The 16659-nt window shown below is 43.7% G+C and overlaps 3 protein-coding genes across 3 annotated transcripts; 1 reads left to right on the top strand and 2 right to left on the bottom strand.

The window, feature by feature from the left end:
* The first annotated feature begins 2959 nt into the window (after positions 1-2959).
* LOC124675397 (purple acid phosphatase 2-like) lies at positions 2960-6542 on the top strand. The gene is made up of 5 exons (XM_047211473.1): positions 2960-3686; positions 3790-3990; positions 4072-4183; positions 5282-5987; positions 6061-6542. The coding sequence occupies exons 1-5, from the start codon at positions 3522-3524 to the stop codon at positions 6248-6250; spliced, it is 1374 nt and encodes a 457-aa protein (XP_047067429.1). The 5' UTR covers positions 2960-3521; the 3' UTR covers positions 6251-6542.
* Positions 6543-7342: 800 nt separating this feature from the next.
* On the bottom strand, positions 7343-11589 carry LOC124674623 (probable polyol transporter 4). Its single transcript, XM_047210667.1, has 2 exons — positions 11212-11589; positions 7343-8998 (listed from the first exon to the last, which is right to left on the bottom strand). Exons 1-2 carry the CDS (start codon positions 11420-11422, stop codon positions 7596-7598), a joined length of 1614 nt encoding a protein of 537 aa, XP_047066623.1. The 5' UTR covers positions 11423-11589; the 3' UTR covers positions 7343-7595.
* Positions 11590-12285: 696 nt separating this feature from the next.
* LOC124676271 (general transcription factor 3C polypeptide 6-like) lies at positions 12286-16440 on the bottom strand. Its single transcript, XM_047212351.1, has 5 exons — positions 16369-16440; positions 14286-14470; positions 13618-13668; positions 12974-13025; positions 12286-12621 (listed from the first exon to the last, which is right to left on the bottom strand). The coding sequence occupies exons 2-5, from the start codon at positions 14409-14411 to the stop codon at positions 12419-12421; spliced, it is 432 nt and encodes a 143-aa protein (XP_047068307.1). The 5' UTR covers positions 14412-14470; positions 16369-16440; the 3' UTR covers positions 12286-12418.
* Positions 16441-16659: the final 219 nt, after the last annotated feature.

Raw genomic sequence — 16659 nt, 5'->3', positions numbered from 1 at the left:
TTTCTTGTCCATCGAGGTTAACAACTTTATCCTTTCATCTGTTATTGATAAAATACATGTGTATATATATACATCGTTTCACTAATCATGATGTTTTGTAATGGTTTTTGATAAACTTAATTATATCATGCAGATGAATCGGCAATGGATGTACATTGACTGATGCTTTAACGAGTTCACTTCGGGCCTGAGAAATTTTATCAACGTGGCTGAGGCAAACAAACATGGTGGTTTTATGTATTATCCATGTGTTAGCTGTAAGAATGTCATAAATTACTCTTCCTCGAGTACCATTCACAATCACACTGCGGTCCGGTTTCATGCCCCAGTACAATTGTTGGACCAAACACGGAGAAAGATGGGTTATGATGGAAGAAAATGAAGAAGAAGAGGATGATGACAACTATCCCATGTTCGCTGAATATGGTGATACTGCAAAGGGGTTGTTTTCCATCAGAAGGCAATGAAGACAATTAAGCAGAAGATCAAGAGGCACCAGATGAGCCTGTTGATGATCTTGGTCGGGCCATTGTTGATGCAAGGAGAGAATGTGAAACCAAAAAGGAAAGGTTGAACTTCGACCAGATGTTAGAGGAGTCAAACAAATTGTTGTACACAACTTGTGAAGATGGCCAGAAAAACCTAGGTAGCACACTGGAATTGTTGCAATGGAAGGAAGAGAACGGTATCACTGACTCGGGATTTGAAAAGTTGCTGAAAATAATTAAGAAGCAGCTTCCAAGGGGTAATGAATTGTCCGCCAGTACGTACGAAGCGAAGAAGGTTGTCTGTCCTCTAGGATTAGACGTGCAAAAGATACACATATTGAGTTTGAAGAACTATTTCAGTTATTCAATCAAGACGCTCTCGACAAATCTGTCATCTAAGTGATTTATTTATGTAATTAAGTCTGTAGCTCAGCTCATTCATTTGCACTAATAATTATTCTCACTATATTCTTTTTGTACGCTATATATTATGCAGAATGAAGATGCTTGAATGCAAAAGAGGTGGGCTCTATGAAATTGGATTCATTGACCCAAACACCATTCATGAAGTTACTATTCGAGAGTACGCCAAGGACACACAGGACAACTTGCTAAGGTTTTTACGGAAGCAAGCAAACAAAGAGGAAATATTTTTTCCTTACAACTTCGAGTGAGTGTTATAACTGTCTTACATACATTCGATTTCGCTTACTCCATGTGAAGTCTAAATAATCCGGTGAGATATGCATGTGCAGCTTCCACTATATTCTCCTAATCATTCAGCTTAACAAAGGAGTAGTACTTGTCATGGACTCGAAGCGTAAAGACCATGGAGAATGGGCGAACATGGTTGCCATGCTCCAGAGGTAATTTCAATCAAAATCGCATCGGCATCTTCATCTGTTCTCATTTGAATCAACTAATCAATAACTCATTTACTCATTTTTTTTCTTTGCCGGGCAGGGCTTGAAAACGGTTCATCAATACTACTCCGGATCGATTGACACCATAGCTTACATTTCAAGATCGCCCTGTAAGTAGTACTATATAGCTATGTCCGCTAATATCTTTGACATTTTGTTTGTCAAAAAAAAATACCATGCTTGATTATTAGTTTGATCAAACTATTTTTTTCGTAAAGTGTTTGAAGCAGGAACCCGGGAATAACATATGTGGATACTACGTATGCGAGTTCATTCGCGAGATGACATGTCATAGGGAACCGGAGGCGGCTATACAAGACATTCATGAATAATATTTCACAATCTTATTTTATTACCATCTATTGTATTGAGTTCCATTCGTATATATTGATCTCCTTTTTTAAATTTAGATGGAACGCCTGCGGAACTCTCTCCTAACGGAGGATCGCATACGAACAATTCAAGAGGAATTTGCGGGATTCTTTCTTAGCGAGGTCATAGCTCGAACTGGAGAATACCATCGTGAGTTCATAATTCTATGACTTAGATATATAAATAGATATGATATCTTTTGGTTTCGGCTTTATATATTGTAAACATGTATTACTTGTAATGTATTTCATGACGATGTCTATATATAAATGATCATGTTTGTGGTTTCTTGAATGATGTATGCATTGCAAAATTGAATGAATAATATAAAACCCTGAAACTCTGACGCGGCATAGAAACGGCCAGTCTCTCTGCCGTCGCAGAGAAACTCTGCTCCACCCTAAACCTCTGTCACGGCAAAGAAACGGCAATTTTCTCTGCCGCAGCAAAGACCCTCTAATCCCGGTTCGTATGACGAACCGGGACCAAATATCCTCCACCACGGGCCCCCTGGCCGCACCACGTGGCGGGGCCTTTGGCCCCGGTGTACATTTGAACCGGGACTAAAGGGTTGAGCCTTTAGTCCCGAATATCTAGTCCCAATTGCAAAATCGGGACTGGAGGCCCATACGAATCGGGATTATGACCCTTTTTCTACTAGTGTACACAATGAATTCCGTTCAGAAGAGCGAGTATTGGGTGATAAAAGATGAATAGTAGCCTAGTCAACCACTAAAATGAGCGCTACAAAATCCTAACTTTATGGTACTCGTGATTGCGAAAGAAATAGCAGGCTAGATAGAATCTTGAAAGCCAAAGCTACTGGCCATTCATGGTCTCAAATCATTTGCAACCAACTAGCCAGTAGATAAAGAAGGCAGGCAGGCAGGGGAAAAAGATGAGAAAGCCAAGTCCTTTGCCAATTGCCACAGCTTGTGAATCTCATCTCCTTTTGGTCATGGCCACTGGATTGCACATTTACACTGTTCGCCAACAGTATGAATACCTGCATGCACTTGTTATTATAGATTTTATAGAAGCATGACGCATAGATTAAAACTTACACTGACTGAAGTGAATCGAAGATGGAGCTGATGTGCCCACCTAAAGCTTTGCTTAAAGTTAAAACACCGGTACTCCTATCTTCTTTGTATTGTTTCGGCAGTGTTTCCTTGTCGTGATCGCCGGTTCATCCAATTGCTGCCAACATTGCTTGGCCGGTCAAACTATCCCGCATTTCGCTCAACGAAGACGGTCGACGGCGATGCTCTCCGATTTGTCATGGCCTGACGAGGACATACCACGAGACGCAATATTCCTCTTCCCAATGAGCAAATCAAAACAAAACAAAAAAAACAGCTTCAGAGTCAACTTATGTGCCCCGATTAAATGTATTCAAAGTTTCAAACTCGATTGGCGCGCTACCCGTGATCCGCCTGCGCAAAATGTAAATTAGTTTCGTTCGCCGGATCTCAGTCAAAGCGAGCACAATCCGTGGATATTCGCCACAGATCATGCAACGCTAGGCTTATAAAAGCTAAAAATCTGTAAATTTTCGGAGTAGATAGGAGTCTGACGGGAGAAAAGATTCCTGCTGTCCTTATATAACCCATCACTGATTGTTTGATTCTTCCTCACACTAGCTAAAGGAGGCGCTTCCATTCCACACTCTGTTACTTCGTCCTCTCTGCTTCTCGACCTGTGCTGGTGAGGGTGACAGTGCTGTCAGTGCGGCAGCATGGGTGCCCTGTGCCTGCTCGCGCTCGCCGTGATGCTCGCCACGGCGGCGGAAACCGAAGCCGGGGTGACGAGCTGGTACCGGCGGAAGCTGGAAGCCACCGCCGACATGCCGCTCGACGCCGACGTCTTCCGCATGCCGCCCGGCTACAATGCTCCACAACAGGTGCGTGGGTCACCGACTCACCGGCATAAGCTATTACCATCTTCGGTATTTGAATTCCTCATCCCTTCTTCTTCTTCTTCTTCCTCTTTCGTAAACCAACCAGGTGCACATCACGCTGGGTGACCAGACGGGCACCGCCATGACGGTATCATGGGTGACGGCGAACGAGCTGGGCAACGGCACCGTGACGTACGGCCGCTCGCCGGAGAAGATGGAGATGTCGGCGGAGGGCACGCACACGCGCTACGACTACTTCAACTACACCTCCGGGTTCATCCACCACTGCACCCTCAAGAACCTCAAGGTACCTAACGAACAGCAGTATTCAGGAGAAGCTCAGATCGAGAGCTAGCACCGCCGCCATTGATCATCTCTGAATTTGCAGCATGGTGTCAAATACTACTACGCGATGGGGTTTGGGCACACGGTGAGGACCTTCTGGTTCACCACCCCTCCCAAGCCAGGCCCTGATGCGCCCTTCAAGTTTGGACTCATCGGTACGTTTGCAATTTTCTAGCCCCATCGTTGTTATCAGCTAGTAGATCAGTTATCTCTTTCTTGTGGGATATTCACTTTGGCTCATAGGAGCATTTGCTCCCACTAAGTGAATCTACATTTCGAAGTGTTAAAAAATTCTAAAGTAAAAATTTTCATGTACATTTACACATTTTATGTTCGTGCACAAGTTTTCAAAAGAAACTAAAAAAAGTTGTGGCTCCTGTAAAAAAGACAATTTTTTATGCTATAACACGACTACGTACAAGACATTTTTTTGTCTTTTTTGTACACGCCACATAAAATATTGTTTCTCCATGAAAACTTGTGCACTAACAAAGAATGTCACGATGTACACCAAAAAAATCATGTCAGAATTTTTTGACATTTTTAATATTAGTTTTTAATTATTTTGTATAATGGGAGCATTTCTCCTATGAGCCAAAACGCCACCTCCCTTTCTTGTCAGACTGATAAACAAGACAAGTAGGCACTAGCTAGAGACAAACGGCTCGGGGTAGGATCTAGGACAAGATGAGAAGAAGGCCAGCATTTCTGTCGATTGTGTGTTGTAGCATCCAATGCCGTGTGCTGTGACAATTGTAGCTGCAGAGTTCGGCCGGCGTCCCACGAGTTGCTCACACGTTAACTTCGTTGGGGTCTGAATTTCTTGGCGAGCATCAGTGTCAAGACAAGATTGTCATGTTTGAATACAGGACACCGCCGGAGTAGGAAGCAATGTGCACACCCAGCACTGCCACTCAAGTGATCAACAAGCGTTAGCGATGTCTTGAGTAAAAAAAGGGAAGTTGGAAGAACAATTTGAGAGCGCTCATGCTGAAAAATAATAAACACTAAAATGTATGCCTGCTGAAAATTACTGATTTCCGACGGGTGAGGGATCTTGTAGAATCTTATTAAGGTTGAACACACCCATGTGACATACCAAAAATCACTTCTCAGATGAGCCTGAACCCCGGTGGTGATCAGCAAGGATGCCCACTGTAACCTTCTGCTATGTCATTACAAAGTTCTCATTTTGAAAATTAATTTAGCTCTGATTTTTGTTGATTTGTATCATTGTATGTGAAAATCAACAGGTGACTTGGGTCAGACGTTCGACTCGAATAGCACGTTGTCACACTACGAGGCCAACGGTGGCGACGCCGTGCTCTTCGTCGGTGACCTCTCCTACGCCGACGCCTACCCGCTCCACGACAACAACCGCTGGGACACCTGGGCTCGCTTCGTCGAGCGCAGCGTCGCCTACCAGCCATGGCTCTGGACTACCGGCAACCATGAGCTGGACTACGCGCCGGAGATCGGCGAGACGACCCCCTTCAAGCCCTTCACCCACCGCTACCCAACGCCATTCCTGGCCGCCGGCAGCACGGAGCCCTTCTGGTACTCCGTCAAGATCGCCTCGGCGCATGTCATCGTGCTCTCGTCCTACTCCGCCTACGGCAAGTACACTCCGCAATGGAAATGGCTCGAAGACGAACTGGGTCGCGTCGACAGGAAGACGACCCCGTGGCTCATCGTGCTGATGCACTCGCCATGGTACAACAGCAACAACTACCACTACATGGAGGGGGAGACGATGCGGGTGCAGTTCGAGCAATGGCTCGTCGATGCCAAGGTCGACCTCGTGCTCGCCGGACATGTCCACTCCTACGAACGCAGCCGGCGGTTCTCGAACATCCAGTATGACATCATCAATAACAAGGCTACGCCGGTGCACAACCTGGACGCGCCGGTTTACGTGAACATCGGCGACGGAGGCAATATCGAAGGCATCGCTGACAAGTAAGTTGTAGCTGACAAAATGCAGTTGAAATCTGTTCCCAATTTACTGACAAAGATAAATGAATGAATGTAGCTTCACGAAGCCTCAGCCGGGGTACTCGGCGTTCAGAGAGGCGAGCTTTGGGCACGGGACGCTGGAGATCAAGAACCGCACGCACGCCTACTACGAGTGGCACCGTAACCATGATGGCGCCAAGGCCGTGGCCGACTCCTTGTGGCTCACCAACAGATTCTGGATGCCCACCCACGACGACTCAAACTGATCCATCATCTCACATGGATGCATTGTTTTCAATGGATATGACTTTTCAGACAAAAGAAAATATCCAGCTGCAACAAATGCCAAATGGCATAGATCAAGAAGTTCTTCCGGCAAACTGTTATAGTTACCGTGAATCTTTCTTGACACATAGCAAACCAGTCATGGGGGGTCCCTGAAGCTTTACTCTTTCCAAAAAAAAGTTGTAGCCCGGAATCGCTTACTCTGTATCTCGATGCAAAAGCAGAGCACCTGCATTTTAGTTCAAAATAATACAACAAGCTTGACAGGCTCAAGCCATAGATTGCAACATAAAGAAAGTGCAGGTAATTCCTACTCACCCATGGAAAATTATATCTAGTATCAGCTACGGTAACTATTTGTTCTTGAGCCTTCATGGCGAACAATCTATTCTCTTGCTGCAAGTTTCCAGATACTTCTAGACGCTTCTTAATTTCTCATGAGGAATTGATTTCTCCAATGTATTCATGGCAAATATCGATGCATTAGTGAGAGGTCATGATTTAAATATTTCTAACATGATCAGAATTAATAAAAAAAATACTCCTAGTGCAAAAATATGTATAAGAAATACTTCCCTTGTCCTGATGATTTAAAAGTTAGTGGAGACATCGGGTAAAAAAAAGTTAGTGGAGACACGAAGTGGATTTATGAGGGTTTTTTTTGTCCATCAGATCAAGTGAAGTTGTGGAACCAAAGTGGGCTAGATGGCGGATTTTTTTGTTCAAGCGGGTCTGACTAGATAAGGGGGGTAGGCTGGTGCAAAGTGGAGCTACATTCTGAATTTCCGACACGGATGGTGTTATTTGAAAAGATTGCTTCTGACTTGTATTTTGCATATATGCTAACAAAGGTGGTGAAATGTGATTTTGGTCATAATAGCAACACCATAACATGTTTTCTCAATTATCTTTGCTTAGTACCTAGACATCTCACCAAAAAACAGTTTTATAAAAATACTTTTATGACTGAACTATACTGAAACTGTAGACATACAGAGTATCTATACTTGATGATTGAGAATTTTTAATGCAAAGATGAAGACTTGTTTCTTAAGAATTTTTCGATTATATTGTAGGTGGAATATACCACCATATACAACATCACTTGTATCCTTCTTCCAGGTAATATTTGGGATATTGTATATGAACAACTTTACACTACAAAAAAAAACATCTATGTTACAACCTATGTCCTCTTGAGCTCTCAAAATTAGCAGTAGTTAAAATGGCAGCTTGATCATTTCTTAATCAGATGTCTGAAGCAGGATGAGGCTGTTTCAGCATTTGAAACATGGAATGTCATGAAGTTTCCTGTTACTGATTATATCAACCTAAAGAGGCAGACTTCTTGTCGCCCTGTATTAAGTGTTGTGTATCTTCAAGCTCGACCTCACCTCCTTTCCATCCTTTCCCACCTTCAAACATTATTTCAATCTGCTCCAGAGTTTTCCCTTTAGTTTCTGGCACACAGAAGTATACAAAAGCAACTGAGACAGTCGAGATTGCCCCAAAGACAAAGAACATTCCCCCCACGGATATAGCACGGGCCATGGAGAGGAATGACATGGAAACCAGACCACTGCCCACTCTACCACCTACTTGACCAAGTGCTGATGCCTGAGCTCGTAATCTTACAGGAAATATCTCTGACGACAAGACCCAACAAATTGGTCCCATCCCAATTGAAAAGAATGCCACATTCCCACAAACTGCAAAGATTGCCAGATCAATCCCAATACTCGGAGAAATAAGCCCCATGGCATGCTTTTGCAATGTAAGGGCAATCCCCAAGACAAATAAGCAGGCCGTCATGCCAATGGTGCTGACATAAAGAAGCGGCTTGCGCCCAACTTTATCAATGAGGAAAATTGCAACCAATATGAAAATCGTCTTAGTAAACCCAACGGCAACGGTCGCTGCAAGAAGCTCCTGGTCAGACTTGATTCCAGCATCCCTGAAAATTGTTGGGCTGTAATAGACAGTAGCATCGATTCCAGTGATCTGCTGGAACAACTGAATACCACATCCAGCATATAGCATCCGACGAACAGCAGGAGAAGGGCTCAGTAGTTCCCTCCACACCGCCTTGTCCTCAGATTTCACCGACTTCATAATATTTGCAGCTTCCTCAATCTCAGCCAGCCTTTCATCAACCTCAGCTTCTGACTCACTAATCTGCAACAGCACTGCCCTCGCTTCTGGAACTCTTTTCTCCATCATCAGCCACCTAGGGGACTCCGGGATCACAAAAAGCGCGACACCGATGAAGACAGACGGAAGGATACCGACACCAAGCATGACCCTCCAACTAATGTGCTCGGAGAGGCCTGAAAATGCATAGTTGGAAACGTAGCCCAGGAGGATCCCTAAGTTTATGCAGATCTCGGGGAGGGATGTGAGAGTCCCACGGGCAGACGCGGGGGAGATCTCAGCAATGTAGACAGCAGATATCATGGCGCCAAAGCCGATACCCACCCCCGCGAGAAGCCTCCCTATCATGAGCACAGTGAATGAAGGAGCAAATGTCATGATGACCGCACCGGTCTGAAAGATAACTGCACCAAGGCCCATTGTCCATTTTCTGCCGATCGCATCAGACGTTCTTCCTCCTGACAGACTTCCCAAGAGTGAGATCACACTTAGGCAGCCCACTAGGATTTCTTCCTGAAACTCAGTAATGTGGAGATCTTTCTGGATGTAGATGATTGCGCCACTCATGACACCAACATCTGAAGATAGCAGAATGAGCCTTGTGTTATAAAAAGTGTTAGACAGCAATTAAAGCTTAATCTCTAAGGACGGCAGCTATAGTCTATAGAAACGAAAATTTCGTGTTCATATGCTGATTTCCACGTTCGGGACAACCAGAGACTAAACCATTTTTGAAACTGCAGGCTACGGAATAAAAGCATCTGAACTTCAGGTTACAGTTAGCATGAAAATCGTACCATCACCACTAGCAGTTGCAAAATTCTATCGCTATCAAAAGGATACCACGATTCCAATTCTCGGGGGCTCACAAACTCATGAGAAACGAAGAGGTTCCACCCGTAGACACAGATCCCCTGGGTTGCTGGCCGCGACACAGCGAGAACTCACCGTAGCCGAGGAGGACGGCGTTAAGCGACGAGAAGATGGCGCAGGCGTACACGAAGCGTAGCCGCTCCTTGATCCTCCTGTCGGACGCCGAGGGCCTCCTCTGCCGGCGCGCCCCTGGTCCCGCCGTGTCCACCTCCGGCCCGTCGGTCGGATCGAGAACCGCGTACTTGTCCCCCCTGCCATTGGCGGACGTCATCGCCCCGCTCCGCGCAGCCGGAGACGCGGTGACGACGCTGCTCTCGCCGCGGAATGGCGCCGGATTTGGAGGTCATGAACGGCGAAACGAGGGGCGCGAGGAAGGTGGGGGATGTCGACGTGTTTCCTATACTGGTCCGGAGAATTCCCAAAAATATTTCAAAACGATCCTTTCGTGAATCCGTGTGAGTTGCTCTAGGACCAGAAGTGCATTTGGAGAAATGTTTCGATTCAATTGCACATTTTTTTGTCTATTTTGTTTGAGGTCATGTACCGAAAACTGTAATCATAGGTTTAACTTTTAAAAAATCTGAAAAAAATATCGTAGACAATGATGAAATCTACAAACATGCAAAATATAAATGTAAAATTATTTTTATTGTAGACTACACAAAAATAAAAATAAAATCTGGCAGGTTTTATAGTTTTGAAATCTGCATTATTCACTATTTTCATATCCACACATTTATCTTTTGTGTAGTATAAATTCCTAAAAATTTCACATTGAGATTTTACATGTTTGTAGATACCATCATTGGTTACATCCAAAAAAAATAGAATTTTTTTAAACTTAAAACTATCCGAATTTCCAAAATAAATGGCTACATGAAGCTCGGCCTCTATTTGTCCACTCTCGTCATGTACTCGGTTTTGTCGTGGAAAATTATAGGAGGTGGCCTGGCTCGTCCTCGCTGGCAAAGACTATGATCAGAGTGTTGTTGTCGTGTTCTTTGATTGCGAAGTAATTTACACGGAGTAAAACTGGTTACCTGTGTGTTTTCGATTGCTTGATCGTCAAAAAAACTACTATATACCCCTTTGCAATTTGGCCAGACAGTGAGGGTCTTGTTCATTCACCGGCAACCATTCCTGCTGACGGTGTCTTTTTCGTTCATTGGTGGGAGCTTCCCCAAAGACACGATTAAGGCGGAGGCCAAATCGTGGCCGCCAGCAGGGGCTTCTCCCCACGGTTTAATGTGTAGTGTGTCGTGTCGTACTCGGATGTGACTTTTCTAGATTTGCATCAAATTTTCTCTATCAATGCATCAAAACGTAAGTTTTTGCGTCTTCTCAAAAAAGACAGAATTTGCCGGGTTGCAAGGTCAGAGTCAGACAGAGCTCTAATGAAGTTTACCCCTAAACTACTAACTAATACTACAATGCAGATGTCCCTTTTCTACAAGTTTAAGCAAAGGCATGGTGGTTTGGACAAATCAATCATTCAATCATGGAGTACTAATCGTCGAGAAAAAGAAGTACTCTATGAACCGACAATTGACCCCGGAAAGTTCCCCGTTCCTACGTGAAACAGTAGCTGTCCCCCCTCGCTCCCGTCGTCAGAGTCTTCCACCAACCTGAATCTGCCAAACACGGCGTTCCGCACTTGACTATTGGACGCTACTTCGATCGATCATGACCAGTTCTTGCTAGCTACTACAGCAATGCACACACGGCAGCGACTCAACAACCGGCATGTCCGAGAGTGGGCCCGCACAAGCTTGGCGTGAGCTCAGCCACCGCCCAATTAATATCGCGCGATCGCCGGCCGGTTTCCGTCGGGTTCAGCAATGTTTCAATGATCATTCCATGGAGAAGATTATCCTCGATCGAGCAGAAACGAAGCTTGGAAGAAGAAGAAGGAACTGACCGTAGCCGAGGAGAATGGCGTTGAGCGAGGCGAAGAGCGCGCAGGTGAAGACGTATCTCTCCGCCCTCCTGCGCCCGCGGCTGCGCGCCTCGGTCCGGCGCCCCCACTCCGCCTCGTCGAGCTCCTCCTCCAGCTCCGGCTCGACCCGCCGGTACTCGCCGACGTTCTTGGACGCCACCGTCGCCGGCCTCGTCTTCGCCGACTCCGTCATCCTTATGTTCTCCGGTGCCACGGTTAAGAACTAGCTAGTACTACTGCTAGTCTACTACTGATAATCGTGAAACGAGAATGGGGAACTGTGTGTTTCCTTCTCTTCAGATCCAGCGCAGGAGCTCAAACGAATAAGCTCCTGGCTGCTTTTGGGTTGGCTTGGGTGTACGTTCTTGTTATAAACGACCTTCGCGATTAGTTTTTAGTCTCCTCCACTTTCACGGCAGGGTTTTGGTGTTTTATATGTTGCAAGTGGCAAAGGGTGGTGTACCATTCCCACTTGGGAATCACTATCAAGATTCCAGTCTTGGTGTTTAAAATGGTTTACAAGTTCAGATCCATTCGATTGCGCGTGAGGATGGTCAAGGTCAAGTGGTCCAAAGATACTGATGCCAACGACCATTTCTAATAACGGTTTTGCTATGTCTCAGTCAACTGAGATTTTCTTAAGTCTAAGTCACTTACAAAAATGTGCTTTGAGTTGCACTTTTCTGTTAAAAAAGTGCAATTGCACTTTTCTGACAGAAATATGCAACTGAACCGAGTTACACTTTTCTTTGAACTGTAGTTGCACTTTTCTGAGTTGACTGAGACTTAAGAAAATCTCAGTCAACTGAGACATAGGCACACCCTTCTAATTAACCTACTAGATCTAGATGGCTCCTCGGGTAAAAATAGAAGCACGCAACAGCTTCAGAAATATTTGACAGTGTTGCATTAGTTTACAGACAGCCAAGAATTCTTTTTATTTCTTCTTTTCTTTTTCTCTGACAGCCAAGAATTCCGTTATCCAGATTTTAAGACGATTGAAAATTCAAAAAAAAAAGGAATAAAAAATCACCAGAATCACATACTGAAAGTTAATTGTGACTAGAGAATGTTTGTGGATAATTAAGATTATGGAGTACCATCCTTACATTGTGTATTAAGGGTCAACCGATTACTTGATGTAGACTGCTGGCAGCAAAGAAAGGTTAAACGACTAGATATATTTGTTTCAGAACTCCTTGCCCTCATGCTGATATGTTCTGTGCTCCTGATGATCCTCGCCAATTGACCGGAATCTGAGGATCTTTTGAACGCTTGCGAGTTGTTTCACCTCCTTGGATGGTGCTGGTGCTTCCTTACTATTGCTGGCTTGCTTGTCCTTCTTTTCTTTGAGAGGAGCCATCCCGCCACGAACGGGTTTTGGTGGAGCATCTGACAAGGAAAGCAAGTCATTAAAAAACATATGAGTGCCCTGCAAAAATCACATTAGGTTAGGTTTGCAAGCAGTAACAAGGTTGAAAATTAATGGCCCTGCCTTTCTGACAAGTTTGATAAATACATATTTCTAGTTCAAACATATCCTCAATAAAGGGATTCAGAGCACGAGAAGTTCCATGCAGACAAGGCCATCTCGTATAAAACAAACATGAAAATCTTCAGGAGACATCATCAGCATATTCATAAGGTATCCGATCAATTTACTACACTACGCCCAGCATTTAACACGGAAAAAGTTGGCTGCAAAGAAAAAGGATCAGAGCGATATTATTAATGCAAAATTTACCTCTTTCTGAAAATAAATAACATGTGCCAACTGTTTCTTCGTATTCTCCAACCTGTCAATAAAAAGGCATCAGCTACAAGCCATTCAGTAAATAGTTTTATAATTGGAAGCCTAGAATACATATTGCAATATTAAAGCAGCAGATAGTTATCAGAGTTCGGAAAGGGAAGGAAAACCAATGAAGCTTTAGTGGTACAGGTAATATCAGCAAACACCATGGTTGCTAGTGCTAAAGCTATCGCAGGTAATTTATTGAATTCAAATGCACCCACGTTCAATCTAGTACACTACAACTTTAACAGGCAGAAAGTACAGCTAAGAAACATTACTTGATAAATACGCCAGAGTCTCCTATAATGAAAAATGTTGTAAAGGGTGTATCCAGATATCGATTTAACATACTAGCTACAAGTTAAGTTCTAACGGTGATACATTAGTTAGCTGTGTACTTTTACGCTTAAAAAGGATCTACATTGCTACCAATAAACTGAGACTATACATTAAAATAGATTGCAACAATATATATCGTCAGTATGTCACTACCAAAAGATTAATAAGATAAACTTCAAACAACCATAGAACGGCGCCCCTGAAGCTAGCAAGTAAGCATCTTCCAAAGCGGACATAACATTAATAATACTCACCATTTTCAAGCCATCACCTACTATCAAGGTTGGAGTCAGTGTGTCCAAACCCTGAAATACATGATTACAAAGAACTTAATGAAGTAAACACACATAGAGTAGAGTATATGAGTCAATAACCAATCAGTGAACATCTGACAAAAGTAAAACTGACTTCTTCTCGTAGATAGACAGTGAGATAGGACAAAGCATGGCATCGAACAGCTAATAAGTAGGAGATGTGCTAAAAAATTAAAATGTCCAAACATGATAAACGACAGATTTTCTCCGTGAATCTACCATAGAGGCCTAGACACACACTGAACAGAATTTTGTATCTGACCATAACAACCAAAAAGAAATATGAAGGAAAAGTTGTTCAAAATACCAGAAATGTACATATTTTCTTTTCCTTTCATGTAATATACCAGTAGGCAGTATCACATACTAGTTGAAAGAAAATTCTCTTAGACAATCAGCGTCATGTTAAACAAGAAAAAAAATGCTCTCGGACTTCAATGGCCATTTGACATTTCTGGGATAGTCAACGGAAGTGAGCCATTTCAATGATAAAGAGCTAGAAGTGCTTAAGGAAAATGAGAACTACTGCATCTTGCTTTTAAATTTACAAGAGAACCTAATGCCCATTTGTACCAGTAAGGTCCAGACACAGAGAAGAACCAACTTACAGAGAGTATATATGGGTCATTTGGTTGGATGTCAGAATAAAGACAATCATCCAACTCTAACAAGACATACTCTTCTTCCTCCTCCTCTTCACCAATTTGCTTGTCTTTCTCGTGCACATTTTCCATCCCCAACAAGAATTTGCTCTTATAGAGCCGTAAATCTTACAAATTACCAACCAGACTACCTGAAGAGTTCAACAGTAGAAAATCAATGCACAAGATAAAGCTAACAGGATTCTTCTGCAGTAAGCGCACGCATAACTTAGCATGCCTCGCTATAAAGTAGGTCATTTAAGTCCCTTGTGCTAAATGGCTATAATAGACCAAGTTATCCAGTACAGAAGCACAGTAGACAAACGACAAAGCAGTTTTCTAATCAAGGATACGGCAGGCGTATAGTTATTTGGAGAAACAAATACATCATTCGAATTAGAACTATAGACACAACACAAGAGGACGACAAGATACATATACGTACTGCCCAGTCCCTACTATTTTGGACAGTGGAAAAGAACATATGCTAGATTCTATAGCTACAAAAAGAACGAAGAGACAACACGAGAGGAAAGCATCCGAAGAAATCAAAATCAGTAGCAAAGAGCAAATGCACTCAATGAAGTAGAGAAGCTACAAGTGGTGGCACCGGAAATTTTGAGTGTGGGCAAGTAAATTGAGTTGCTAAGATTCACAGCAGAAAATGCTAAAGTCGAAGTTTATCATCTTAGTGACAATGTGTGGAATAATTTCCCTTACAATTACCCAAAAATAGAATTTAACTTTACTAACAAATTCTAGGTCCCCTTCCCCTTCCTTTTCTTTTTCCTTTTCTTATTCCTCTTCTTTTAATAAGACTAAGCGCCTGAGCCTATTAGCCTGTATACACTAGGCAAGCAAAATAAAATTCACCATTTAGACATTCAATCATCAATAATCATATTTCAACTGATGAAGGTGAACTAGAATTTTGAAATGGAATCATTCATCAGATGATTTCAAGACTATTATAAATTTTAGGGAACCCAGAATCAAGCCAAGTAATTCACACATTCAGGGGGTGAAAACGGAACAGATAGTATCCATCAGTAGAGCTGAAGGGATTCGGCGCCGATTCAGACCAGGTTTCTCAGATAATCTCCTCAATCAGAGTCAGATAGTAACTGTCGGATGTAGGATCGCACCGGTGGATTCAGGGTTATCCGAGATTTTCCCAGATAGTATCCAACATTTCGCCGATATCTGGAAGATGGTACTTCGCTTCCAATTTGACATATGCATGTCCTCTCTGCTTAAATCAGCGGTGCTCATCACAGATTGCATTCAAAGCAAACGTAACCTCATTAATGGTGATGAATAAAATGAAATTTCGCACCTGCAATTACCGTTTTAACCCATGCCCTCTCTCACGGCTAAGCCAAATTGGCTGAAATTCGAATAATACACTCACATGAATATGGTTGATTTTAGGTAACTTTTAAATATTTTTCTGTGCAGTTCATACATTGGGTGAAAATTTGAGATTTTGAATGGAAAGAAACTTCAGGTGTTATTTTAACCTGAACCGTAACTTAGAATGAGCTGAAAGTTGAGCAGTAAACTCACAAGCATATGCTTGTTTTGATGTGATTGTCTGGGATTTTTCTAGACAATTCGAAGTTTTGGCCAAAATCTTAATTTGGAGATTTTGGCTAAATCTACAAGGGTTTTAAAAAATCGACAGCATCCTCCCGTAAACCAAGTCAATCATGACTCCAGCAATGAAACAAGATACTCAAACGAAAATAAAGTTGACACGAACAGTCATCTGGCCAACAGGAGCAAGCCCAGGGCTAAGTTGCAACGTTGCTAATACCATCTATTTTCCTTGTGTACACTGAGTGTACTATGCTTACCGAACGCGAGAAAAGGAAAACAGAAGACTTGCCTTGCGACACCTGGATGCACCGCTAAAAGTGTCAAACTATTAATTTTAACATCAGTCTGAATAGGGGCAATTTCAAGTCTTAAATTGACTTCATGGAATAGCTGAATAAGCGACACATGGAAATATAAACAGAGTGCAGGGAGCATGGGCGCGGACGGGGACCTGCTGGAGCTGGACTCCTGAAGCGCAACGCTGCGGCCGGTGGGAAGAGCCGGGGACTGCTGGAGCCAACACACTGGCGGCCGGCGACCGGCGCCGCGGCGGCCGATCCCAAGCCGGCAACTGCCCGCTTCTTCTTGAGCGCGTGCAGAGGGAGTCCGGGCAGCCGGAAGCGACAGGCGGACGGCGGCCGCCGGACGGCAGAGAGCGTCGAGGGCCGAGCCCGAACGGGAGCGGGGCGGCGGGCGGCGGCAGCGGGGAATCGCGTTTGCTGTCGCGTGAGTCGTGACCTCG

The sequence above is a fragment of the Lolium rigidum genome, chromosome 7, assembly GCF_022539505.1.
Source record: "Lolium rigidum isolate FL_2022 chromosome 7, APGP_CSIRO_Lrig_0.1, whole genome shotgun sequence".
In the NCBI taxonomy this organism is placed as follows: domain Eukaryota; kingdom Viridiplantae; phylum Streptophyta; class Magnoliopsida; order Poales; family Poaceae; genus Lolium; species Lolium rigidum.
Note: the sequence above shows the minus strand (reverse complement) of the source record. Positions and strands in the feature narration are given on the sequence as shown.

Coding starts and splice junctions, on each gene's coding strand:
- LOC124675397 (XM_047211473.1), top strand. CDS start 3,522: ATGGGTGCCCTGTGCCTGCTCGCGCTCGCCGTGATGCTCGCCACGGCG. Junction 3,687..3,789: donor GCTACAATGCTCCACAACAG/GTGCGTGGGTCA, acceptor TAAACCAACCAG/GTGCACATCACGCTGGGTGA. Junction 5,988..6,060: donor ATCGAAGGCATCGCTGACAA/GTAAGTTGTAGC, acceptor GAATGAATGTAG/CTTCACGAAGCCTCAGCCGG.
- LOC124674623 (XM_047210667.1), bottom strand. CDS start 11,422: ATGACGGAGTCGGCGAAGACGAGGCCGGCGACGGTGGCGTCCAAGAAC. Junction 8,999..11,211: donor CGCCATTCTCCTCGGCTACG/GTCAGTTCCTTC, acceptor TGCTATCTTCAG/ATGTTGGTGTCATGAGTGGC.
- LOC124676271 (XM_047212351.1), bottom strand. CDS start 14,411: ATGGAAAATGTGCACGAGAAAGACAAGCAAATTGGTGAAGAGGAGGAG. Junction 13,669..14,285: donor ATGACCCATATATACTCTCT/GTAAGTTGGTTC, acceptor CATGTATTTCAG/GGTTTGGACACACTGACTCC. Junction 13,026..13,617: donor TAGGTGATGGCTTGAAAATG/GTGAGTATTATT, acceptor TTTTATTGACAG/GTTGGAGAATACGAAGAAAC.